Source organism: Pogona vitticeps, chromosome 10 (assembly GCF_051106095.1).
Source record: "Pogona vitticeps strain Pit_001003342236 chromosome 10, PviZW2.1, whole genome shotgun sequence".
NCBI classification, from domain to species: domain Eukaryota; kingdom Metazoa; phylum Chordata; class Lepidosauria; order Squamata; family Agamidae; genus Pogona; species Pogona vitticeps.
This window is the reverse complement of record NC_135792.1, coordinates 242,769-268,885: the sequence shown is the minus strand read 5'-3', so window position 1 is coordinate 268,885 and position 26,117 is coordinate 242,769. Positions and strand designations below refer to the sequence as shown.

General features: G+C 46.8%; 1 protein-coding gene across 2 annotated transcripts in view; it reads right to left on the bottom strand.

Annotated features, from left to right (window-relative positions):
* BANP (BTG3 associated nuclear protein) overlaps nt 1-26,117 on the bottom strand; it is a 97,533-nt gene that overhangs the window by 65,419 nt on the left and 5,997 nt on the right. For both annotated transcript variants that reach the window (XM_020788307.3, XM_020788306.3), the window contains exons 2-6: nt 20,968-21,096; nt 19,860-19,954; nt 17,211-17,410; nt 4,983-5,105; nt 4,338-4,513 (exon numbers count right to left, since the gene is read on the bottom strand). In XM_020788307.3, the coding sequence (XP_020643966.1) occupies nt 4,338-4,513; nt 4,983-5,105; nt 17,211-17,410; nt 19,860-19,954; nt 20,968-21,037 (664 nt within the window). In that variant the 5' untranslated portion in view covers nt 21,038-21,096. The remainder of the gene's footprint in view (nt 1-4,337; nt 4,514-4,982; nt 5,106-17,210; nt 17,411-19,859; nt 19,955-20,967; nt 21,097-26,117) is intronic.

The window sequence follows — 26,117 nt, the reverse complement described above, 5'->3', positions numbered from 1 at the left end:
GTAAAATTCCTTCCAAATGCGTGTTAAACTGTGCAACTCTCTCCACGGGTCCATCTGCTGACATAACACTTCGGGCTGTCCTTTGCACATCTGGAATCAATTGGAAAGTCCAACTTCAGTATTCAATTAGCCAAACAATAGTAACCAATCTGGTTACTATTCTTTGCTAATCTCTTCTTTTTTTAAAATTACCAGATGGATCTGCATTTGCTTAGTTTTATAAATGCGATCAAAATCTACATTACAACTGGGAAGCTCAGATAGCAATCTCTGCTTCTACTTCTGTGTCCCACCATGGAACACTGTGGCCACAGGTTGCAAACTGATGCTACAGAAGGCTGGATGTGACTGGCTGCCGGTCGCGCAAGATCCAGTTCACAGAGTTCCCTCCTTCTTTCACCTGTGTACTCTCAGATTCCTGTCCCCAGTTTCACTAGTCTTATACTCCCTAGAAAACCGGAAAGGGCTTATGAATACAGCTTAATAAATGTCAAGAAGAAGAAGAAGAAGGCGGCGGCACTGATATTAATTGTGGCAAACTGAAAGAAACATTTCTCCTATTCCATCCTGACCTCTGATTTCCCTGAAGAAGAAAATATGACCTTGCTGTACAAAAAGTTTGAATGTTTCCCCTGTTTTCGGAAAAGCTCAGCCTCCGTCCGTGCTGATAAATGCTGGCGTGGGACAAAATGCTTTGCTAAGCCATTTGACAGGTTGTGCTGCCATTTGTAACAATTAATTTTTAAAGCAAACATTTATACTCAATCAAGAATACCTCTGTCACCAAAACACACATTGTTTGGAAAAAGTAGCCAAAGCAGATGGAAGCCCAGGCGCACACGAAGCAACATGCCAAACTTCTACAAACTGTTCAACACGGAGCAGGCGGGCGGGGGGGGGGAGCCTTTGCAAGAACACAGAGAGGGTGGTTTGAAATGAATTAGAAGCTGCCCTTCCGTTCTCACTTGCTGAAACACGCTTCTGCGGAAGAGGACGCTGGGCTTCCACCAGGCTCAGGGACAGCCTTCCTGTCTGATCAGCGCATATTAGATCAAAAGCAGGGGGTCTTTCTCTGAAGGGAAGCAGCCTGCCTCAATCCTGATGGCCCACATTTTGAGACCCTTGCCAGCTCTTTTGCAGGGAGTGTGGGCAGCCGTCACAGAACTCGACCCGCAGAGAGGCGCCCCTGCAGCCAGGCCTTGGACCTCTTCGGCTCCGGGCAAAGACCCTCATCATCGGTCGTTCATCTGCTTTGACTGGCCTTTGTTTTAATTTTGCTCATTTATGCTGTTTTCAGCTCCTTATTCTCTGTTGATACTCCTGGTTTCGTAATTATTGCCAATTGCCCTGGGTTGCTCAGCTGGAACCTGAGCGATGGGATGTTATATTTTGTAAACACACAGTAAGCCTGCCTGCTCGGCAGCCAAGATCCCTACCGAGCACGGGCTGACCTTAATTTTCAGAGGCATCTTCCAACCGAGGTCAAGTCCTCAGTGGGGCAGAGTTTCTCTTGCAGCACGGACAAAGCTTCTCCATTCAGAGAAACACAAGACAGGTCTTCCATCTCCTGGTTCCCCAGGGCTCAGGGCCTCACTCTTAAATCATCATCATCATCATCCACGTGTACAATATATTTACATAGAAAAGATGAGAAGTTGGGTCGCTGCTTTGGGGGACTCAGCATGGACGAAAGGCTGCTTTGGCCGGTTTTTAGCACACTGACCTCAGTCGAGGGCAGTTCCCACGACTCATCTTGGTTCTCCCAGAGTTCATACATATCAGTGAGAGTTTCGCTGGATGGGTCATTTATGCACACAATAATCCTATTAAAAGGCTGACATCTGTCTGCAGGGAAGTCTGTGCCAAAGGATCACGTTGAAACGGACAGGCTGTGACAACCCCTCCCTTTTTTTTTTTGCTCCACTAGAAATTGCTTCCCTTAAATAAACAGCTGAGAGAATTGCACTATTACAACAGCTGTCCTGATGTTTAGAAAAATGGGATTACAAAATGAGAGAAACTTTATTTATTGTGCGGCAAGATTCCATTCACAAATGAACCTTTGCAAAAACTGGGAAAACACAGACCCCATCGTGCCACCTAAGCACTACTTACGTCTCAGTTTGATAATACTCCATAAACTTCAATGAAACAGCTTGCATTTGGCTTCTGTAGGTATGCCTGCTTTACCTGGCAGAGGGGGACCCAAATTCAGAAGCACCTTTGGTCTCCTGTGTCTCTGAAAAGCTGAGTGATCCCACTTAGTCCTCTGCTCCAGCTTGTCCTCTTACAGAGTCCACCTGCAACGACTCCTCAACCCTGAGTCCGAGGCTCCCCTCACTCCACTCCGTTCACCTCCCTCTCTCTTGACTTGCATGGCCTAAGACACCCTGACTCTCCCCTTCAGGATCCTGGCAGACTCCTTGCTTGGCCCTTGCCTGGCGGTGTTGCCCATGCCTCAGTTCTTGATTACCTCAACAGATGCAAAGCTGCATCAAGTGTGAAGGACAGTAGGCTGGTTCTCCGGTTCCAGGGTGAGTCAATAAAGGAATGGAGTCCGTCCGTCCCCACCCCCTGGCAAGGTCCCCATAGCATCTCCCCCCCCCCCCCCCCGTTCTTCCTTGCGACACCTTTCCCGGCTTGGAAGGAAGACGAGGTGGAGGCCCAAGAAAGAACCAACTGACCTTGCGCCCCAAAGACATGAGGCCAAGTGGAGGGGGAGAAAAAGGAAACTGATGGAAAACCTAATATGGGAACCTTCTGGGCCAGGAGCTGACTCTTCTCCCAGCCTCATCTCCCTCATGCCTCACCCCACACTGAAAAAGGCAAAAAGGTGACTGCAACAGCCATGGCGCGGCTGGGTCCCAGAGCGTTCTCCTGCCAAGGCTCCAGCATGGATGGGCCGAGCCTGGCCTCATATCGGTTCTTCTTGAAAGGAGCTTTCCAAGCTCCCGTGGAGACGATGCAACTCTGCCGGGGATGTCCCACTTCAGACGGATGCAGGAGAAGGGTGGCCTCGGTACAAAGCATTTCTTCCCTTTGGCAAGTCAGCACACACACCAGAGAGGACAGAACAAGCCTTCCTCCCATATGGGGATTCCACACAAAGGAGGAGCCAGGCAGGGTGTCCGTCCTAAGGAGGAATGCTCCCTTGTGCGAGCTGCTCCCTCCGCCGGCCCCTCAGGCCGCATCCTGAAGTGGAAGAGCCACCATCTTAACAAGGAGAAGGCCTCTCACATGCCTGCCCCAGACCGACCACACACACACACACAAACACACACCAGCTGCTCTGCACACTCCTGGACACATCTGTTGCTCAACTGATCGCTGCACCTATTTTTAATTTTCGAATATATACATACATACAGCACAAAAAAGAGTATTATTAGAGGCATGTTCCAAATGGCTGCATTCCAGGGATGTTGATTTTTAAGAGATTTGGGGAGGTTTTTTGGAAGCAGAGAAAATGCTGACAAGGCTATCCCATAAACAATACATTTTTGATAGGAATTTCCTGTTTTTGAAAAATATTGTTTAGAGTTGCCAAAGTAACTGTTTACTTTCAGAGGAGTTCCACATTAAGAGAAGGGCATAATGAGTTACAGGAGGCAGCAGGGCTGGTACATTCTGTTGCTTCCTAGAGAAGTGGAGTTGTTTTCACAGGGCAGCATTTCAGCTCTGAGGCACAACCGCAGAATTAGGTCACGGCTCTGAAGGCCTCATATAGTATTTGAAATTGAAATCAAGTGCTCTTGATCTGTTGAGACAACGGGGGTCTCTTTAAAAAAAGAACTCTGTTCCGGGAAAGTTCCATGAATGGAAGGAAGGTCAATTTGGACCAAGGAAGGGCAAAAAGCGGAACACTTGGGTTTAACATTGCTCAGGATGCCTGCGTGTCTTCTCCTGTCTGTTGCTTCAGAATCACAGAGCATAGGGGCTGAGTGACAGTCCAGTCGGGCGGATAAGGGCCCTTCTTGACAACTGGAAAGAAACCCGAGGCCTATCATTCTTTCCTTCCTCAACAGAAAACCCAGCTGACAGCGTAAGAAAGAACCAGAGGGCACCTCAGCGTGGCTCCGTTAACTCCTGGGAGGGAGAACAGAGAGGCCTCTGAAGAGGTCCAAGAAGGATCAGATGCAACTTAAAAGCAGCACGGCTGCTGCTGAGCAGCAAATGAAGCAAACGGGTCAGTTTGCTTTGCCAGGCCACAGAGGTGACAACTACTTTGTGCAGATGTACATTGAAACTGAGGCGTGGAAAGGAACCCCAAGAATACAGCCGCCCTGACACGCCAGCGCTACTCCGGCAACAGAGCTCAAACCATGAGACCCACCTACCTTCGGAATTCAGGGTGATGAGGGTCACGTTGCTCCCGATATTCTGGTTCCCCAACTGGCCGCTGTTGGAAACGGAGTCACTGGCTTCGGAGCCGCTCTCCCCGTCTTCGTTGTGACTGTCTTCATGCCCCGGGACTTTCACCACAATGGTGTTCTGCCTTCTCCCGGGGACAGCGCTGGGGTAGGGGAAAGGGAAAGAGAGAGGAGGAATTGGTGGAAACATCGTGGTGGTGGTGGTGGTGGTGGGGAAACCACCTGACTGATTTCAATCTGCCGCAACAGACTAAGGCAACCAGCTGGGTTGTTTGCAGACTCAACGGCAGACTCTTTTGGTATCAGAAAACTAAGGCAATGTTGTTGAGCCCAAAGAACACAAACCGTCTTATTTCCTAGGACAGGTAGCCTTCCAAGGTGAGGGAGGGGAAATCCATAAAGCCCACAAAGAGCCAAACAGAATCAGAGATGCTGTCAGTGGGGACGGTGTGTGTGTGTGTGTGTGTTTGCTAAAGGTCTCAGTGAGGCTGGAATAGACACTGGATTCAAACCGCTGGGACAGGGGCTGCAAGCCAGCACTGTCGTCTCCCCCCACCCCCCACCCCCGGGTCTCTAACCAGGGGAAGCTATTAGAGAGCAGCCATTACTTACTTGCTCAGGATATTTTCCAGCGAATCTGCTGCTCTGTTCAATGGCTCTTCCTGTCCTACCATCTTGGCTACAATGGAGTTCTGACGGTCATTGTTGAGTATTACTGTGGTCTGAGGGACGACACTACAAAGAGAACAAACAGAAAGAGAAATCAGGGAATGGGAAAAGAAAGCAACACTTGGGTCATTAATTAGTCCACACTTGGAATTTTATTACATCCCTCCACAAAAGACATTCTAAGCATGGCTTTCTCCCTCTTTCGGTTTCAAGGCTGTTTACTATGCACTGTGTGCTAAAGCTTGTAATCCATCATATTCCGCCTCGGTCCCATTCCTAGAATTTATAATTCTTTCAAGCAGCTGCCTGCTTTGCTGGAATTATGTAATGCCCCCTGACCTCTGGCAGAATTTCTTCCATTTTTTCAATCATCTCAGAGCACACAGCAGGGAGGGAGGAGTTGGTTGGTGCCAAAAGCCAAAGACGGCTCCAGTTCCTGCAGAGTAACGGATGGTCTCCCTTCAGACCCGCAAGAGAGCTCCCAGCAAGGGGTTATTTTTACCAGTAGAAATGGGAAGGGAGGAAAGGAAGTAAGGAAGAGGCAGGTAAGAAGTGTTTATCATTTTAGCATCAGTGCTTTCTTTATCAGGCAAAGGTGGCACAGCCAGATCTGTCAAGGGATCCAAATACACACACACAAACACAAACACACACGGGGGGGGGCCCTTTGGGGCCCAAACCATTCCGGCCGAGGCCAGGCTCCTCCGTCCTGCTTTGCTTCCCATGGAGCCACAGGCCAGGTCCCTCTCACCCACTTCTAACGGGGCATTTTCTTTGAAGCTCCTTTGAGGCACTTTATGCTCTGCCTTTGGACATCCATTTCTTTATCACCCCATCCTTCAATTTCAATAAACTCAGAATGCCCATTTCAAAAATGTCACTTACCAGGACTGTAATTTTAATGAACATTCTGAATAATTAATTGCAGCCATAGAGATAAATGCAATAAAATTAAGCTTCCATTTATGGAGACCTGAGGCTTTGGCTCATATTCTGTGGTTTCCTTTGAATAGGAAATCTTAAAAATGAAAATTAATATAAAATGGGAAAGTCCTTCTTTCTAAAGATCTAATTCATTTTTGTGGACCATTTTCAAGTGTGCCTGATGGCATTTAATTAACTTAAAACAACTTAAAAATGAAAGGAGGAAAAAAATGCCCTGATATAAGCCATTAGTAATTAATTTAGCACATGCAGAGGGTTATGGGATCCTCCGCACTGTGGCGACTTTTTGCTCCCTGCCCAGCATCCCCCGTCCCCAGCCGCCACCCTCATGCTCCCTTTCCAAAGGGACACATGGAACCGGGCCGCACATTTCCTTCTTCAGCTCAGCAAGAACTCTGGCAAACGACCTCCTCCCTGACTGGAGCGACGTGCAGGATGCACTCCCTCAGAGCCTCGTCTGTACAGAGAAAGATGCCAAGAGCCAAGACAGGGTGGAAGAAGCTCCGTGAACGGGTGAACTTCTAAATGCAGCCATTGATGCCGCATGTGCTGGATTCATTAGCAAACCTGGCAGGCCGGTGGACCGGGGGGGGGGGGGACTCTTTCAGCTGAAATGGCTCTTCACATAAACAGGCTGAAAGCACCCATTGCAGAAGGCTGTTACACAAGAGACTGACCAGCAGGTCCAGAGAGAGAGACTGAGAGAGAGAGAATGGCTACCGACACGCCGGGCAAGGTGCAGCCTATCGCTCTGCAGGAAGGGCAAAACGAGCCGGGTGGCTAAGGCGATCAACGTTTCCCCCCTCGTTTTCAGGGAGGAGGCTCTCTGAGGGAGGGAAATACACAATCGCTCGCCTGGCATGCACGCAAATGGCAACTCTTGGCATTCTAGACCTGTCCCTCAGACCTTGTATGAGATGCTTTGACTTTGAGGTAGAACACAGAGATATAAGCCAAATAAAGCTCAGGCATGTACACATGCGCACAAAACTCTTGCCTTCTCTTCCCCTTCTGCTGCAGACTTCAAAGTTCCCAATCCTGTTCTTCAGCAAACCAAATTTTCAAGATTTGGGTAAGACCAACTACAGTTTGCTACAGGTCAGAATCAACCAACTCAAATCTGGGTTTACCAAAGATGGAGAAGAAGCGGCACAAGCCTTCCCACGTTCCTCAGACACAGATCCTAGCTAGGAGTACGCTGCTCGCAGCTGCCGCCTCATGGCACAGGGCACGGCACTCGTCCTCAAGCAAGCGAGAAGGCCTCTCTCGACTTGATCTGTGTCTCGGCTGCTTAGCTTGGCTCCCAGTTTAGAGAGACAACTATTTCCTGCATTAGTCACGCAGACCCTCAGCTCCTGCCAGCTTTTTCTTCCCATACACATCATGGTGGTATCTGATGGATGCAGAGGGTCGGACTGATAGAAAAGCAAATTAAGTTGACAGGACGATTTGTTAGTCATAGGCACAGACAGAAGGAAACGATGGCCAAAATTAGGGACAAACAACAAAGCCACTTCTTTTCCGCATGGAAGTAAAACAACAACAGCAACAGCAGTCGTGGTAACAATAATAATAAGGTCTATAACAATAATCTCGACTCCTCTGCAAAGAAAACCAGAAGGAAAATGAACTGCAGGCAGTTCCAGAGCCTTCTTCTTTCAAAACCATATTTCGAGAATCTACACACTCAGGAAAGTGAAGATGAAACCCTGCCATCACAGCTGATCATTGCCAGCTTTCTTTTTCCCCCCAGTCTGTTTGGACACAAAAGGGAGAAGGAAGAAAAGGGAGGGTGGAGGTTTTATTCTCGCAGAGGCATCTGCCAGTGCCCTGTGGATGCCAGCTTCACACAGGTGGAGCCTCCCTCATCTACAAAGGCATCAAACCAGTGACAACACTGGGAGGGTGTCCTCTGCTGGCCTTTGGGTTTTAAGGAGAGGAAAAAGTGTTAGTCTTTCATAAATACATTCCTGCCGGAGGTGACTTTCAACATGGAAAAATGTCTGCCCTTGTGTGTGTATGTGTGTGTGTGTGTGTGTGTGTGTGTGTGTGAGAGAGAGAGAGAGAGAGAGAGAGAGAGAGAGACCCACATCCATCCCCCAGCAGGCAGCCAATGACAGGAGCAGGCCTTCGGCCCCCTCCAATCTGCCTGGAACCTCCTCTCCTTCCTCAAGGCATCTTTCCTGGCTTGGTGGGGAGCCAGAAGGCGCCATCTGACATTTCACCTTTCCCAAGGTAAACGCTGGAGTCGGGCCAGGCAGATGGGGTGGAAAAGTGAGCCAGGAAAAAGTCAGATGGAAACCCGCTGGGCAAAGGGGAACCCTTCTGGCAGCCTCACACCCAACCAATGTTGGCAGAACTACCAGGCGGGAGAGGGAGGGCAGGGCAGTGGGATTTCCAGGCTCTGGCTAGCAACCAATTCCCTTACACCGGCTTAATGAATACCACCCTATATGCTCCTCAGTGTTAAGAATGCAGAACAGAGAATCAAGGCCATTTTTCAGATTAGCCAAGAGTGTCGTAATCATCTGCTGCCGGCCCGAGATGGAGGCACCCTCCTTCCCCTTGGGATTCCTACAGGGTCTCAGGCTGGCTGCTGTGGCAACCGAAGACTGGGCGACAGAGACCTTTGGCCTGAGCCAGCCTCCGGGATCCTCTGAGCTTCTTACCTAGGGCTTCACCAAACAAACCTCTATGCAGAGTCACACCTTTCCCTCCTCGTCTGAAGGGATGCAATCAGCTCCATCAACTCAGTCCTCTTCCACCTCTTTCGGCTGCATATTGCAGAATATGGAGGTGAAGACCTCACTCAAGAGGTAATTCCCAAATTATAAATGTTCCACCGCGGCAAGCTACCCTAAGGCTGCAATCAGCCCAAATGAAAACGTCATGCTTCAGACCTCTCTGGGGTGTGGACTCCCAAGGCAGACAGAGGTTTCCTGGCTAGCCTCAACGGGCACGCCAGCCCTACACAATCGGAGTGCAACAGGATCAAGGGAGCCGTGGCCTTGAGGTTGCAAGAGCTCAGCAGGGCTCTTCACGGCAGCCACTGTGGAAAGCCACACATTCTTGGAGTTGGCTTGCTGCCTGATCTACCCAAGGAGGCCAAGTCCAAAGGAGGAAAAGCTGGAGCAAACAGGTCCACAACTCTCCTTCAGTCCACGCTCAGGCTGGACAACGGCAGGCGACGGTCCTTCCAAGAGCTGGACTCCATTCACGCGACTGACCACCCACCTCCTGGGGACCAGCTGACCGGCACAGGCCACAACCTGCTTCCGCCTCCCCAGGGCCGTTTCTAGTTTTGTTCCTAGAAAATTCCCTTCGGGTCCTGAGCGTCATGACAGCAAGTCAGACATTAGAGCCATGGTGAGGATTCTGCCCTTTAAGGCCAGAAGCCAATCCATATCAGCCGCCCTCCCAAGGTGACTCATGAAGCTGGAAGATTTATGGCACTGGGATCCATTTGCAAAACGGACAGACAAGAAGAGTTGTATTTATTAAAACAGCCAAAACATTTTAGCTATACTTTTTAACTTCCAGCGCAGCTAGACAGCAAAAGGGGAGGGGTTATTTCTGGCCCTTCGGGTGGTCAAAATAATGTGGCTACACAGAGACATTTGTGTTGAGTTAATCCCCTAAGAAAAAGCCTTACAAAGACCCCCACACACACCTGAAGGGGCAAGCACGCGCACAGGCAGGGGGGGGAATGGCCTCTTTCGAAGTCCACCTTTATCAACCAAACTGGAAACGCTTTTGAAAGAAACCAAGTTGGCCATGGTCTGCTCAATGGCCTCTGGGGGAGGCCACTTAACACAGGCCCGTAACCCACTGTCACTATCCAGAGCAAACAGTACCTCTAGAGAGCCAGGATCCAGCCAACGTTCCAGAGGCTCAGCCATCCCAAGGCTGGGGAAAGGAAGCTTGCTCCAGCCCAGGCTGTACAAGACCTGGATGGGCATGAAAAAGGAGCGGCCCGTCCCTTCCCCTGGCCAAAGCTTGTCCCTTTCCAGCCCAACCAGAAGGCTCTGGGAAGGGAGCAAACAGCCCTCCTTAGTCTGCCAAGAGCTGGCTTTAGCTCTCTAATCAGACGGCTGGGGCTGGCAAGAAGACCACCTTGCCATGGAGACGAGCCAGCGCTGGAGGTAATGTGATTTGTCTTAAAGCAGGCAGGCAGGCAGGCAGGCAGGCGTGGGGTGGGCAATAGCCGGCCCAAGGCTGTGTGCCCTCCCCCCCCCCCCCCCGCCCAGAGGTATTTCTGCAGGCCTCAAGGAAACCAGGCCAACCCCTCTTCTTTAAAAAAACAAAAACAAATAACAAATGAACAAACAAAAACCCTCTGCTTACTACACATAATTTGTCCCAAACAAACTAAGTGGACTCCAGGAATTAACCACACATTTTTCATGCTAAACTTAACTTTTTACAGGATATACGCCTTTATTCTGTACACGGGGTCTTCTTCTTCTTCCAGCGGACATTCCAAATGGAGGACAGATGCTGCCTATTCAGAATCATCTGGCTTGCGATAAGCCATCTGACTTATTTAGCATCCAAATATTTTGTGTAGACAAGCAGTTCCCCACATCCATCCTCCCCCATCATTACCCACAGGATCTCCCCCATCTCCCTTTTTTAGAGGACAACCAGGAGGCCTCGCACCTTGATTTATAAGCACACTTCAAGCAAGGCAGCTTTTAAAATTTGGAATCTCAGCCCAGCTCCCAGGTGCAAAAACTGTACTTGCCAAAGATTTTGAGTTCTCCATGCCAAAGGGCCAGCTTTATATATAAGGCATTTCTGCCCCCTTCTGTTTACTATTAACCAAAGCTAGAAAGAAGTAATGCAGCCCCCTTAAGCATTGACGAAGGCCTCCAGACCTGCCCTCAAACTTCTGGAAATGATGTTTTCTGTACTTGTCAATCTATAAGAATTGTAGCAGCACCAGGTAACTGTACTCCTACAAACCTCACTACATGTGATGCCCCAAATCTGAGACATCATGTGGCCACTTAATATTTCCCCGAATCACAGAACTGCAGAGTTCCAAAGGGTCAGCAGTCCCAGATCCCAGTCATGCAGGAACCAGCGATTCAAGGGCCTCTGACCACTGGCCGCACCGCCACAACTTGAAAACTTACAAGAATGGGGCAGCCGGGGGGGGGGTTCCACTACCTCTGTTCCGCTGTCAAAGAACCCTGACAAGCAGGATGTTTCTCCTGATGATGGGTACAAATCTATTTCATGCTGAAGAGCAGAGAATTAGAATCACAACAGAAGCCCTACCACTGGCACGGAAACGGAAGCGATCGTCCCCTTCTAAGCAGAAGGAGGGCAATGGAACAAAAACGGGCACTTGCCTTGTGTCTACCAGAAAGAGAGAAGCAACGGCACACAGACAATTTGTATTGTGCGAACCGTTCAGAAGTCAACATTTGCAAGTCCAGACTCTGCCCTCCTCTCCAGAAACTGCCAATCCTCTCGGCCCAAAACACCCTGGAGCCTGAAACTTCCCTTGGGACCTTGGGAAAGCTGCAGAGAAGCTCCAATGCCCCCCCCACCTCCCCTCATTAGAAGCATACTGTGCAGACAGCAAGCTGCCTTCCCCTCAGTGAGAGCCCCTCGGTCTATCCTGCCCTCTCGTACCAGCAACACGGATCCCCAGCCAGGGCTGCTCTCCAGGGTTCTTCTGGCCTGCTTCAGAGACGCTGCCGGCTGGGGCCTGGGGCTGGGCCCTTCTGCAGGGAACGCAGGTGCTCCTCCGTTCCTCAGCCTTCCTTCCAAAGGAACGTGTTCAGGAGGACAGAGTGGAAGTTGCACAGACTGAGAACCCATCCTCCTGGTTTGTAAAAGCCAAGACCTTTCACCTCGTCTTAGCACTGATCGTTGGGGCAGATCAGAACTGGACACAATCATTCTCAGGCAACAGCAGAATATAGTAACAGCCACCCTCTTGTTTTCCAGTATTGCTGCTTTTCCATTTGTTCCTTCCCAGCGAGGGTTATCACCTTGTTAATTTTTGTTCTTCTAAACCTTTCATTAAGATTTTTGGCTTACAGAGATTTTAAGATTGTCCAAGACTCTTTTACAGCAATCTTCTGCACTGTAAAGTTTCTTATTGTTCTTTGCCTGAAGAGACGTCATTAAAAATCTTGATGCACTCACTTTATTCCCCTAGAGCCACATATAAAAACCAGGAAGTCCTACGTATTTGATCTTATTATTTATCTATCAATATAGCTTGAAGCACTCAACTTGCTCCACAGACCTTCAACAATTTAAAAACAAATGGCTCATTAATGAAACCATTTAGCTAATAGCAGCTGGCTCTGGAAGTATGAAGCAGATGTGGTTCAGATTTCGGTCAGTTCAAGAAGTTTTGACAAATCTAATTCTGCAATATGTTTGCATGAATAATTGTTCTCATTTCCAAGAGGCATGTTGGCTTTAAGCGGCTCTTCTTAATTCTATAAACTGACCTTGTGAAACTCAACACCAAATGCTCACATTGGAAGGGGCTGCGTTTTTCCAGGAATTGTAATATATTGGACACCAGATTACGGAACGCTTGGCTCCTTTACTCCAAGTTCAAGAAATGCAAAATTCCAATGAAAGGAAAAACTGGGATTTAAGCGGGTAATCCCCCCCGTCCGCCCGGACTCCCCAAGTGCATCCTCAGACACCTTCAGTCTTCACTGAAATCCAGCGACAGAGGCTGGGCTGGGCTGGGCTGGGCTGGGCTGGGCAGCCTTAGGGAGTTACTCTCAAGTCTCCTTTTTGCCACAGCAAAAATGGGAACAACTGTGATCTTCTCATCCCAAGGTATTTCTGAAAACTGTGCCTTCTATGGAGGCAGGCCAGGAGACATGGGGTTTCATCGCGCCCACACCAGCCAGCAGCCTCTCCAACCGAAGAGGCTTAAAAACTTAAGAACCACCAGAAGGGTCCTTCCTTGCATGAAAATTGCTTTAAAACTGCCTAACCCTTGAAGGTGTCTGGCCTTCATGCAATGCTCCAGGCTCTCCATTTCCAGGAATCCTCTATATGTCAGGTTTGTACACCAGAAGAGTCATCTGTGCAGGTCAACCAAAGAGGAGTACGAGTCCCCTTCCGCATGTACCAGTCGGTGGCCTGGAGGGGACAGACAGCGTGGCAGAAAGCTCCCCCATCTGCAGGCTTGGGGCTCGCAGGGGAGAGGAAATGAGCGAAAGAATTCAGATGCAAACTGACTATTGAGCACATGAGCCAGTAAATTACCACAGCTGCTAGTCCAAAAAGGGGGGATTACTGCACACCCCATGAGACTAAGACATCAAAGTTTTGTGATTAATACTGACAAACTAGTTTCCTTTTTAAAAGCACTTGGTCAGGCCTCTGGGAGAGTTTATTGCAATCAATGAAAATCTTTATGATTCAAATAAAAGAAAAGGAAGAAAGGGGAAACGCACCAGGCTTTAGTGCTGATAAGTAGAAAACAGCCTGGCTAAGGTATGGCTGTTGATGGCAAACTTATATATATATAATTTAATTACTTTCCCTTTAGAGTTCTAAGCTTCCATTAATTTCATTTATTGAGACAGTATTTTTGGTCATATCTGCACATGGCTTTCCCAAGGGCAATGCACACAGCAGTCTCATCACAACGTCTTCTTTACCTGCATTATTAAATTAAAGGTTAACAATAATTCCATTTTCTGCAGCTCTTCTGGAACTCTTTTCTCAAGTTGTTCCACTTACTACCTACATCACAAAAGACTGAACTTCTACAACTGGAGTCTAGAGGGTGTGCATGCACTTCAGGAAGCAAAGCCAAAAATGCATTCCAGCTGACATTAACCAAAAAACACTGCCGGCCACATGCCATTAATCAAAGGCTAACACACCCAATCTGGTGGATCTTGAGAACAATTCACACCTCATATTGCTCAGCTACACCTACAAAGCATATGTGTGCATGAGTGCATAGACACACGGCCACCTATGGCTGCAAACAACAGGCTCCTGTTACAATCCCTCCAATGTGCAACTGAGAAACCTCCCTTAAGAAAGTGCTACTCAAAGCTAAACTGTTCCAAATTCCAAAGGATTGGCAGGGTATGGGAAGATCCTTGGGAAAGTTACTTTTTGGTCTACAATTTCCAGAATTCCTCAGTTATGCTAGATGGGAGTTTGCGAAATTGCAATCCTCAAGAGTAACTTCCCAAGTTCTGGGGGACAGGAATGGGAGAGTGGAACCAGTGGAGCAGAAAACTCTTCCACGCACCTCTGCGATGGGTACCCACATTGAGTCTTCTCCAGAGGCAGGAGGGCTAGCACTGCTCCCACACCAACCACCAGGTAAAGGAGGCTGTCTGACGATAGCCAGCTCCACGACAAAGTGCCGCAACCCTTGAATACCAGTCTCTCCATGCAACACACACTGTTTAGCTAGACAGATGACACTGCAGAGTGTCTTTGGGGCTTCTGGGCTTCTGAAGAGGTGGACGATATTCCACAAAAGTTCCCATTGAAATATAGCGGTTATCCTTTAAGGTGCCACAACATTTTTGTCTTCTTTATTTATTTATTTTAATTTTTTGGTTCTGCCTGACATTCTTCAAGCAAAGAAGGCCAGGATTGCGCTGAGAGTGCAGGACAAACCAGGACCCCTTTCCTACTGGCCAATCTTACACTGGTGATACATGGAGCAAAGCATCATTTTGTCAGGGAAGGAATGATCTTCTGAAAGAGAACTCTTGTTCCTTCCTTCCGTGAAGCTGGCTGGAAAAGGTCAGGCAGGCAGAGTGTCAAGTTCTGTGCATAAATTTGAGACTCTGTGAATTGTGGCAGGACACAAGCTCTCCCAAAGAAGTCTGGTGATACAATTAGTCAAAAGTTATGCAGTTTAATTGCTCAAGTTCTGATGAGAAAAGAGATACACTGGCAAGCTTTGAAAGGTTGTAGAAGCAAGAGTCTTGCTTTTTCAACATCAAGAAAATGATAAACTATCCCTGTTCTTCAGCCAGGTACATATTAGCAACAAGTCAGGATGAGCAAAAAAGTTGTGACACTTCATGGCAAAGGATATGACTCTTGCACACCAGTGTGAAAGTAACTGCACAGAGGCTGAAAGCCCATTTTTTGTGCAGGCTGATGAAGTGCTGCTTGAGAAATGGTAAGCTTACTGGGCATGCAGACGCAGCGGCATCATACTATGGATCATGGCCAACAGGCTTGGAACCTGAGCTTGATTCTGCCCCAACACAGAATTTCTAATACATCAAAAAAAGCAGGGTGGCTACAGCAGAGGGCCATATGGAGCCATCCTGCAGTGAAAAGGTGATAGCACTGTCATCTTTCACACACTAGAAGCTGTGATCATCCTTGAAAGGGAAGATAATCTTGGAGCCAGAGGAAAAGGCTGATAGACTAGACTTCAAGTCTTAATAGTCTCTACTTCCTACAGGTGCTCACAATTCAACAGAGCCATTCACACTTGCGGCTTCTGTTGCAAAAGGACAACATTGTAAGCCGCCTAGAGCGGTCGAATAAGACCAGATAGGCGGGATAGAAATCAAATAAATACAGTGGTGCCTCACACAACGAGTGCCTCACACAACGATGAATTCACACAACGATGCCTTTTTCTGTCAAATTTGCTGCCTCACACAGCGATGTTTCCTATGGGGGATTTTCACACAACGACCTCCCTTTTCGCTCCTGTAAAAGTGTCTTACAATGTTTGGATGCTGTTTTAAATGATTGCAATGGTTAGTCCACCTCCTGAAACCTATGCAAACTGATTTTGGTGTTGTTCTGACATTTCGTTAATTTATGATATTTTTTTGTTTTTTCTCCATAGGAAACCATTGGATGGTCTGTCTAATGGTTTCCAATGGAAAAAACAAAAAATCATCATAAATTAACAAAGTGTCAGAACAACACCAAAATCAATTTGCATAGGTTTCAGGAGGTGGACTAACCATTGCAATCATTTAAAACAGCGTCCAAACATTGTAAGACACTTTTACAGGAGTGAAAAAGGACTTCGCAAAGGCATTGAAATGTATTGAGTCGGCTTCAATACATTCCAATATAGGAAACATTGTTTCACTCAACGATGTTTCCTATGGGGATTTTCACTGAACGATGGCAATCCGTTCCAATTGGAATGGATTAACCGGTTTTCAATGCATTCCTATGTGAAATGGTGTTTCACAGAACGATGTTTCACACAACGTTGATTTTTTTGGAACCAATTAACATCGTTGTGTGAGGCACCACTGTAAATAAATAATAAACATGGCTACACTTCCCATTTTTACACACACACACACACACACACACACACACACACACACACACACACACACACACACACACACACACACAAACACACACACCTCATTTTATGGAAGGAAAAGCCATACAGTTCTCGGCTGGCTCATAACTCGAAGATGAAACACAACTCCTTTCATTATATTAATTTAGCTAGCAAAATACAAACCCCAGTACCATAGTAAAGAAACAGAGACTAAACCATAGATGATAAGGCTAAATTATTAATTGCCACAACTATCTTTATGTATGAGTTATAAAGTTGCTGTTTTTAAAAAGAAGCACATGAAGGCCGAAATACAGTGGCCCTTTAATACATGTGCATGTACACGTGGGTGTTTTTAGGGCAACACTGAGCACACCAATTTCTTAATGAGCATAGATTCTGCTTCTGTTAATCACAGGAGGAAGGGATGCAGAAACCATCAGGAGGTGCCAAAACTTGCCTTCCAAATCCTGCCTGCCCTCCTAGGCTTTCTCTGACTTCCAGGATGCCACTAAGTATTGCATGCACACTGCCAACCACAAGAAGCTTGCTGTAAAACACAAATGCTGTTCCTCTCAGGACACTAAATTCTTTCTTCAAAGATCCCTGAACTTCTAAAAAAAGGAGCTAGGACATTCCATCTGTAACGTAACCTACATAAGCTCCCACAGTCTCTTATTCACACGGGCTGGGGGATTCTGGAACTTGTCCTCTGAAAAACTCTGGCACAGGTTAAGTCAAGAAGGTATAGAGCAAGAACCCCAAAAGAACCACAAAGCAAGCAGCTTTGTGGTTCCTCTGTTTTTCTTCTTCTGAACTGAACATCAGGCTCCTGACAGCTACCCAGAAAGGTACCCATTTTCCCCCATGCTCCAGAAGGATGCCCTGGAGACCTCACATGGGTTTTTCACACCCCTTTGCCTTACCATCTCACTTTGTTGCAGGTCTGGGTTGCACCGAGGGGTGAGCCGGCCACCATCGGGACCTGGATGGGGCTGTGCTGCTTGTTCATTACCAGGTCCAACTTCTCTTCCAGCGATTTGCAAGTGGCATCAAGAGCAAGAAGCTTGGCTTCAATGCTATCCAACCGCAGACAGATTGTCTGGTTGATGGAATACAGGAATGACTGGGAAGGAGAAAAAACAAATAAGACTGCGGTTCTTCTGTTTTACAACTTACAAAACTACCTGAAAAGATCATGCACACATTCAGATCCTTCAGACCATCCAGACACTAAATGCAATTGTTGGCAAACTGATGCTATCACAACATGGGTCAAACCTGGCCTGCATCTCTCAATTTAGCAGACTCTATCTTTGGGCTTATCTTTCACTCGTGGTGCGATGGAACAGTGCAGACCTCCCCAGCTTTTCCTCTGAGAGGAGAGAAGCAGAAGAGTTACCCATTTATTTAAAAAATGGGTGTTCTGCAGGATAAACTGTATTTTTAAAAAAAATATTACACTATGCAAACGAACAGAATAATGACAGAGACAAGGAGGCTCAGCCTTTGAAACTAAATGACAGGACCTCCTTCTAAAGGCCAAGACTGTCCCGTTAGTCCAAAGAAGAAATCTGGAGCCCCTTCCCTCTTTGTATTGGATTACTGGGGACTCAAGAAAAGCCCTTTTTGGCAGCTGAAGAACCCTCCTTGGTCATTTTCAGATGGGCAGGAAGGAACATCCTGTTCCATTAAGACTTTGAATGGGAGACACAGAAGAGCCTCCACAAAGAATGGGAGGACCGTGGACACTTTTGGGCAGCCCCACGCAAGAACAGCACCTGTTGGCAGTTTTTCCCCACGCTGCTCCAGGAGCACCACTGGACGGCTTCTGGCACGAACAAAGAAGCAGCACATGACTTTGTATATTTTATGTGTTCCTTTTTTTTTCAAGAGTTCTTGCTCACATTGAGAGCCTACCCCTCCATAGGAAGCACCACCTCTGCAGATGCAACGCTGCCCATGACGAGAAAGCAATGGTTCGGGGGGGGGGGGGGCTCAGCCCTCTTTCCCAAATTTGCTGCTGAGAACCCAGCAAGTAATGTCAACATGCAAAAATGAATGTTCTTGGTTTTTTCTTTGTTACTCTGTGCCTTTCCTCACACTGTAATTTTATCTGCTGTTCTAGTTTGCTGCTGTTTTACACCCGTATTAAGCCTCTATGGATGCTTTTGGAAACAAACTGCAAAGGAGATCTATAAATACAGTACTGTATGTATTCTGAAATAACTCAAGTTTATTAGTGTACTCCTTTTCTGTTCTCAAAGCAGCATGCTGAAAGGAATGACTACAGAGGAATATTTAGGAAGAGCGCTTCCCCTCCTTCTGATAAGAGAGACATTCTGCTCTCATTTACATTTAACTTCCTCAAGAAACCTCTGGAGTGCCATCTAGTGGGCTTAAGTTGAAAACAGCACAGAAGAAGAAAATTAGCTGAAATGTACCGTATTTTTCGCACCATAAGACGCACTTTTTTCCCACAAAACAGGGGGGTGAAAAGTCTGTGCGTCTTATGGAGCGAAGAAAACAGATTATATTTTCCTGTTTTCTTCTCTTAAAAATTGGTGCGTCTTATGGAAAGGTGCGTCTTATGGAGCGAAAAATACAGGTATATTGTGGTAACACCTTTACTAGGTTAACCAATACACATTAAAAATCTGTGCATGATTTCACAATCACAAATTCCTTTGTCAGGCAAAATGCACCCCCCCCCCAAAAAAGGAAGGAACTCAGTGTTGAAGTTATAAAGTTGAAGGTACAAAATGAAAACACAGATGTAGGAATGCTTAAATGTAGAAAATCATTCTCTGTTAAAGATCCTGTTTTCCACACACACATCCAACCTTGCCTTGAAGGCATCACTAAGCAACCTGCTTGGTCTCAGGTTTGACGTTTCCCACTGCTTACCTGCATTGTGTTTAGCCCATTTGAGCAAACGTGCATTATTTTCTTTTTTAAAATGTGTCATTTTTTATTATTTTACATGTGTGTTATTGTGAACCCTATTAGTCACATCAAACTCCTACAGAGCATTAATAGGCTATAAATCAAATGAACAACAAACAACAAAACAACCATCTGAACCCACAGTAAGAGCTCAAGCAAACTATAAAAACTGGTCCTTGAAATATTCTTGATGAATCCAAATTGCTCGTCAGCCCATAAACCAGTAGTTTGTGCCAGCATCATAAAGCCAATATATGAGGACACCAAATTTGGGCAAAATTCATGGATTCTTGCTCCCTGATCAACACCTTACAAGTTCAGGGGAAAAGAAGGTTCATTACAGCCCACTATTACCATAACATTACAGTGCTAACTTTTAAACAATGGAATACCAGCCACAAGTAGACTAAAAAATAAGGCCTAAATCAGCCATACTAAGGCAGTTCAGAAATCTAAATCACAGCAAGTCGCTCCGTATATACAGTCTTCGGTCCTATATTCATGTTATATATGCTACCAAAGGCCCACAGTCAATATGTACTGTAACCCTTCAGCACCATCAGGTAACTTGAATAGTCCATCAAGCGCTAGCGGTCTATTATGAACAATCACAGCAGCAGAGCCACAACCTTAATCGAGGGATCCTGGCAATTAATTTCTATCCGTTGCCGTTTTAAAGGTGGATCTATGTCTTCATCGTTCACTTCATGGTTTTCCAAAACAGCTGCAGAACAGAAACAAAACAAACCCTTTTTAGAACGGCTGTAACTGTGTCTTGGGTGGGGAGGCAATTTGAAAATGACAAGGCACCTAAAGCCTAAATATCCTCCTCCAAGGAATTATTCCCATGAGAGAGAAGGTGGGGAAATGTCAGGGCCCAGAACAGTTTCCCAACTGGAGCGACTGAATCCCTGAAAGTATTTCCTGGAAAGAAATGCTTCCTCAAGAGGGCACCTTGTCGTTGTCCCCCCCCCCCCCCGCACCTGGCCTGCCCATCCTCCTCAGAGGGGGGCCCTCCTCCAAGAGTACTTTTCCTAAGCCTATTCTCTGATTCCTGGCCATTATCGGTACCTCCGTCTGTTTCTGTCCCACGGGTTTGGAAGACAGGGATGGGGGCTGAATCAAAAATTGACTGCCGGGATTCCCTAGGGGGACCCGGGCACAACTCAGGGAAAGGTTGGGAAGGACTTTTTGGACTACACCTCCCAGAATCCCCTAGCCAGATTGACTTGATTGGCACACTTATTCTTTGCTAGATGAATTTGAATAGGTTTGTCAAGGATTGTTTGGGGGGAGGGAGGGAATAATCCCAGCTGTGAGGGACACAGGCTTCTGATCCTTTCCCTGGAGGTCTATAAAGTTTTGATGGACTTTTAGGGAGGGTTCAGGGGTCGGTTTATCCGCTGTGACAGATAAGTGCTGGCTGCCTTGCTATGAGGCAGTACAGTCCAAAAAATTACAAAATAATTACAAAACTTTTCCAAGCTCTGCCTAGAAGCTGAGAGGAGAGGCCGGCAGCTCAGGAACTGGACGCAGCCTTGCCTCCAGCAGATGGAGATTTTATTCCTCCCCATTCTCCCGATGATGTAAATGGGGAAAGGCCAAGAGGTACTCTAAAGAAACCGATTTACAGCCCACAGCCACATGCAGGGGGTCGCTGCTACCGCTGCGGCCCCCGCCTTTGTTTATCTTTGTATCACCCTTCCCACTACAGCTCTCCCTAGTACAGTAACCTACCTGGATGATCTGGGTTCAAGTCCTCAACAGCAATCTGAACCACATCTGCTAAATCCTGCTCTGTCATCATTCAGAAACAGGCAGCAGAGCTGAATCGAAGGAGATCCCTTAGTTCATGCAGTTCTGATTCTGAAACACATCAGGAAGGCAAAAGCATGGTCACCCAGAGGCTGCTCAGGCATCACATATCACACCAGAGGTAAGATCATGTTCAAACCATATTCATACAGAAATTCTTTTTTTTTTAACATCAATCAATTATAAATTTTGACTCATTTTAAAAGAAAATATCCACTGAGCTTTCATGACGCAGATTTTGTAACAACCCTTTTGGCACAGCTCATGGCCATGAAATGCTATTGTCTGAATTCCACGTCCCACTTCTAGGTGCGCCATCAAAAAGGAAAGTGCCAATCCAGCAGAGCCAGCTCTCCCGCTTGTCTCTTTCCCAACAAGCCAGGGAGCTGCATCCTGATCAATAAGGGCACGATAAGCCAAGCCCCCCCCCCCCGGAGCCTGTTTGGTCAGCTCTGTCACAACTGGGGCTACGGATGACACCAGTCAGGGGGCTGGAGCATGAATGCAACTCCCCACCCTCTTCTTTTTTACTGATATGGGCACAATCTAGACCACATTAAGGGCTTTCACTTTTCCACTTTTTTCACTGAGAATTAAACTGATCCACAGGACACGGCAGTGCTTGAACCGTGCTACACGGTGCCCTCTGGCTCTTAGCATCTTAATTCAAGCTGAACTTGTCAATTCATGAAGAGACTTCCTAGCAAGAGAATCAAACTCACTCTCACCCTTGCTCATTCCTGCAAACATATGAGAATGCAGGCCTGGGAGCAAAGCAGCTTTATAGGTGCTTTTTGTCAGTGCAAAATAAGATTTGGAAGCGCTTCTGGTCTGAACCCAAATCCGGTTTCTCTCGTCGGTCTCCAGAGTTTCCACAATCCAGCTCCTGCAAGATTCCGTTGCAGTCCCAGCCCTTGGCTCCAGGTCCACAGCCAAAGATTTTTCAACACTGTCCCCCTGGAGTTCCCTGTCAGGGATGGTTAGAGCTCTTATTAAGGGAAATCTCCAGCCTCCAAAAGCCAAATTAAAATCACTGGAGCAATTCACAGCTGCATTTCCCACTGTTACAGAGCAGTGGCGGGAGGGGGGGCAGGGGAAGAGAGGAAGCACAGGGACAGGCAAGGGGAATTCTCACTACCTGGAGCAAGGATGATTACCAGGATGAATCTGGTTTGCCAGTGGGAGTGGCAGTTCAACCAGAAGACAAGCCACCTTTGCACAGTTGCTGCCCCTTTCTCTTCCTCAGCCTAAAGTCAGGGCGGTCATCAGAGCAGACAGGTGCAGCCCAGGGAAGAGGAATCCACCTCACAGCATCACTCAAGCCTCTGGACCAGCCAAGGCAGCAGCTGCTCACTCATCCCCGCCCCACCCACCCCACCACATACCAAACACACACAGACACACACAGAGAGAGAGAGAGACGCACACACAGGCACAGGCACAGACACAGACACACACACACACACACTCTAAAGTCTTCCAAATGAGGACACCACATGAGCTGTTTACTCAAAACATTTCCGCTGCCAGGAGAGATTCATTTGAATTTCGGACTGCCATGAAAACTACCATGGCTGCATTCACTGGGGCAGGATGCCCAGGCATCTGGCGGGAGACTTAGGGCATGTGGCTGCCATTTCTAGCCTGTTGGCAAATTAAGTTTGCCATTTCTCAGAAGTCCTGGGAACTGGCCAGCCTTAACATAATAAAACAGCTGTGCTAGGGTTACTGTTTCATAATGTCACTGACTGCAGACGCTCTTGGAAGCCCGGCCCTGCACTGAAGGGTGCTTCCAATCCATCCTTTTTAAAAAACGGACAAAGCCCAATCAAAATCTCCTTTGTTTCCTATCAAAATGGCACACAACTGAAAGCAATACAATCTTTCTTCTTCTTCTTTTTAAAATGTTGGTACCAGCACTTGTATTTTACAATCCCCAGAGCCAGAGGCTGAGAGCTCAGTCCACCACTGTGCCTCCCAGGAGAAGAACCCACCGATGTGACCGTGGGCAAGCTGCTGCACAGCAGTCCTAGGGCTACTTCTCCCCTTCCCAGAAGGAGCGAAGGGGAAATGACGTCTACGTATCCTCTACCTTGGAAAGGGTCAGAATTGACTTGACAGCACATTATTATTATTATTATTATTATTATTATTATTATTATTATTATTATTATTATTATTATTATTATTATTATTATTATTATTATTATTATTATTAAAAAACATCAGGCACAGTCAATCTAAACCATAAAAACATTGATTGGTATTATATAACAGATACAAGTTTTAACCAAAATCCTAAGCATCTGTTAAATTTTGGTGCAGTATGTACGCTGTTCCTAATATTGCCATTTTTTGGTAGCTCTGATGGTATTATTTCTGAGATCTGCAAATGCTTATAGTACTCTGTGAAATGTCTTGATATTGTTCCCAAAGCCCAGATGATTACTGGGACCGCTGAAGTGTGTTTCATCCACAAGCGAGATATTTCGATGGCCAGGTCACCCCCGCACCTGGCATCTGTTAAATATCGGCGCAATATGCATGCTGTTCATAATATTGCTCGGTTTTTTGTAGCTCTGATGTTGTTGTTTTTATTCCGTGCCTGCAGCAACTCAGGTTGATCAATGGGAGGAACGATTCACCTAATCTCCTGGCCGAAGCAGAGGTAAGAATTTTATCACTGAGAATCGATAAAGGCAGGTAAGTCCCCAGTAAAGCTGGATCTTTATCAGATTCTGGAATCCACGCTGCATCCTGCCAAGGGAGAGGAATTCTGTCTCGTCTTCTCCATTTCCTTTTACTGACACGAAGGAAGCCCTCTGAGGAACCTGCATCGCAAAGTTTGATTCTGAACTCGTTGGCAAAATCAGCTGGCTCTCCAGACCTTTTGCTGGGGCTGGGGCTGCTGAGCTTCCCCACGCCAGATACCTTCTGTATCTTCTCCTGTGGATGTGGAATCTTTTGGATTCATCATTTCTGGTGAATGTTTGGGGATTTTGCATTTCTCCCCCTATTCAGGAGGGCATGCACGGCTCACAAGAAAATCGGAAAAGCTCCAAAACCCAAAAAACGATCAGAATTGTCCAGACTCCCCCATCCCACAAAAGAAACCAAATACCCTCAGGCAGACAACACCCAGGGCTTGAGCGGCAACCGTCCAGGCTTGTAAATAAGCCCACAAATGTTACCTGCCCGGCAGAGGAGGAGGAGGAGGACTTACTGTCAGTCCAACTGGTCCTCGGCCATCTTGGCTGGTTAGGATCACGCACTAAGCCAGTTCAATGGTATTTACTTCTGAGGGAATACGGCCCATGTAACAAAATCTAGAAGTCGTCTGCGAATGCTCCTGCCATTAGCAAAACTAGGGTTTGCTGTTGTTGTCGAGGAGCCAAGAAGCGTGAAAACTGTCCACCTTCTTCTCACCTGCCATCCTTCTTGACTAAGACGGATCTTCCACATCCTACAGGGCAGGCTCACAGACATGGGATGATGGCATCTAGGAATCTGCATTGATTTCCCAGCCCTAAGCAGAACTAGTTTCCTCCCACAATCCATTCTGTTTTACAGACATCATTATCCAAACATTTGTAACAGATAAAACTGAAAAATTTCCTAACAGTTTCATCCAAGAATTTCAACATCTTAATCCAAAAATCTGTATGTATGTGTGAACCTTGTCACAATTCTAAAACATATAAAACACAGTAAAACTAGCTAACTGGAGGCATCTGTCACGACACCGGGAAGTTTTTTCCAGTAATTAAATTATATTTACTTGAAGGGTCATTCTTGGCTCTCCAGAGTCGCTGGATTGCCTTCTGAACCATTTTCTTCCCCCTCACATGTCTGTGGTTCTCTAGTAATACACGGCACCAGAACGCATCATTGCGAGGATTATTTTTTGAAAAGCCTGTGGACAAGCCAATTCAAAATGAGAGAAATATATAACCAGTTGTCATGGTTATTTCATGCATCATTTTTCCTTTCTCAGGCACCAAACAGCAGCCAAGCCTTCCCGCCTTTCGTAGCCCACGGTGACATGAGGGGTTAACAACGCCCTTGTAAACGCTCACCTCTGTGATCCGTTCGAACATCAAGGGACCTAGACTTGGCTCTCCTCATCACACTGGTTGGCAGCTGGTTCTTAGTCCTTTTCTGCTAGCCCGTTGCTCCCTAACCAATTACATCATATGTCAAAAACTGTAACACGGATTAATCAGAATAACATAATAAAAAGCAGGCCTTTTGGAAGGGAAGGTCAACTGTGCTGTACACCAGAGACCTGGCAATTCTCCACAGGCTTTTCTGTGCCACTTTTAAGACGAGAATCAATCAAGGTGCACCTCAAAAGGGTTCCAATTTCGTGCTGCATTGAAAGCTACAAAGCATGTCTACGTGTGTTCAAAGTTGCTCCCCTTGTTATGTTTCTACTCTTCTTCCTGCCTCCAAGGCTCTTTTAAAATTATTCCCATCAACAACAGACAGAGAGAGAGAGAAAACCATAGGCACCCAAGAACTGAACATGAGGAATTCTGTACGCAAGAAATGTTTGCGTCTTCTACTCTGACCATATATTTTCTCCTGGCAATTTGGTACTAAACAGTGGGTGCTTTTATCATCAGACTCTGAAACATTCTTCCAGCTCCGATTTGCAAACACTACATTCTTATTGCTGTTAAACCAATCAATCTAAGACACTAAGCAGTATTTTGAAAATTGCATAACACAAGAGTATCATGCACTGTGCATTCCTAAGCCTATACAGTGGGCCCTCGACTTACAAGCGGCCCTAGTTGCGAACATTTCGGGTTACGAACCCAATCTCATTGCAAGTAGCAGACCCTAGTTACAAACGCAGATTAAGTTATGAACCCAAAGGGCAGGGAGAAAGGGCGGGAAATTCGAATTTCCTGCCATTCCTCCCTGCCTTTGGAGCTTTCAAAAGGCTTCCTCCGACATCGGAGGAAGCCCTTTGAAACCTCCGAAGCCAAAAAGGAGGCAGCCCCGGCAGCATCAGGTGAAAGGAGGGAGCCGATTTGTCGGCCATCCGGCTTGCTTTTCCAAACGAG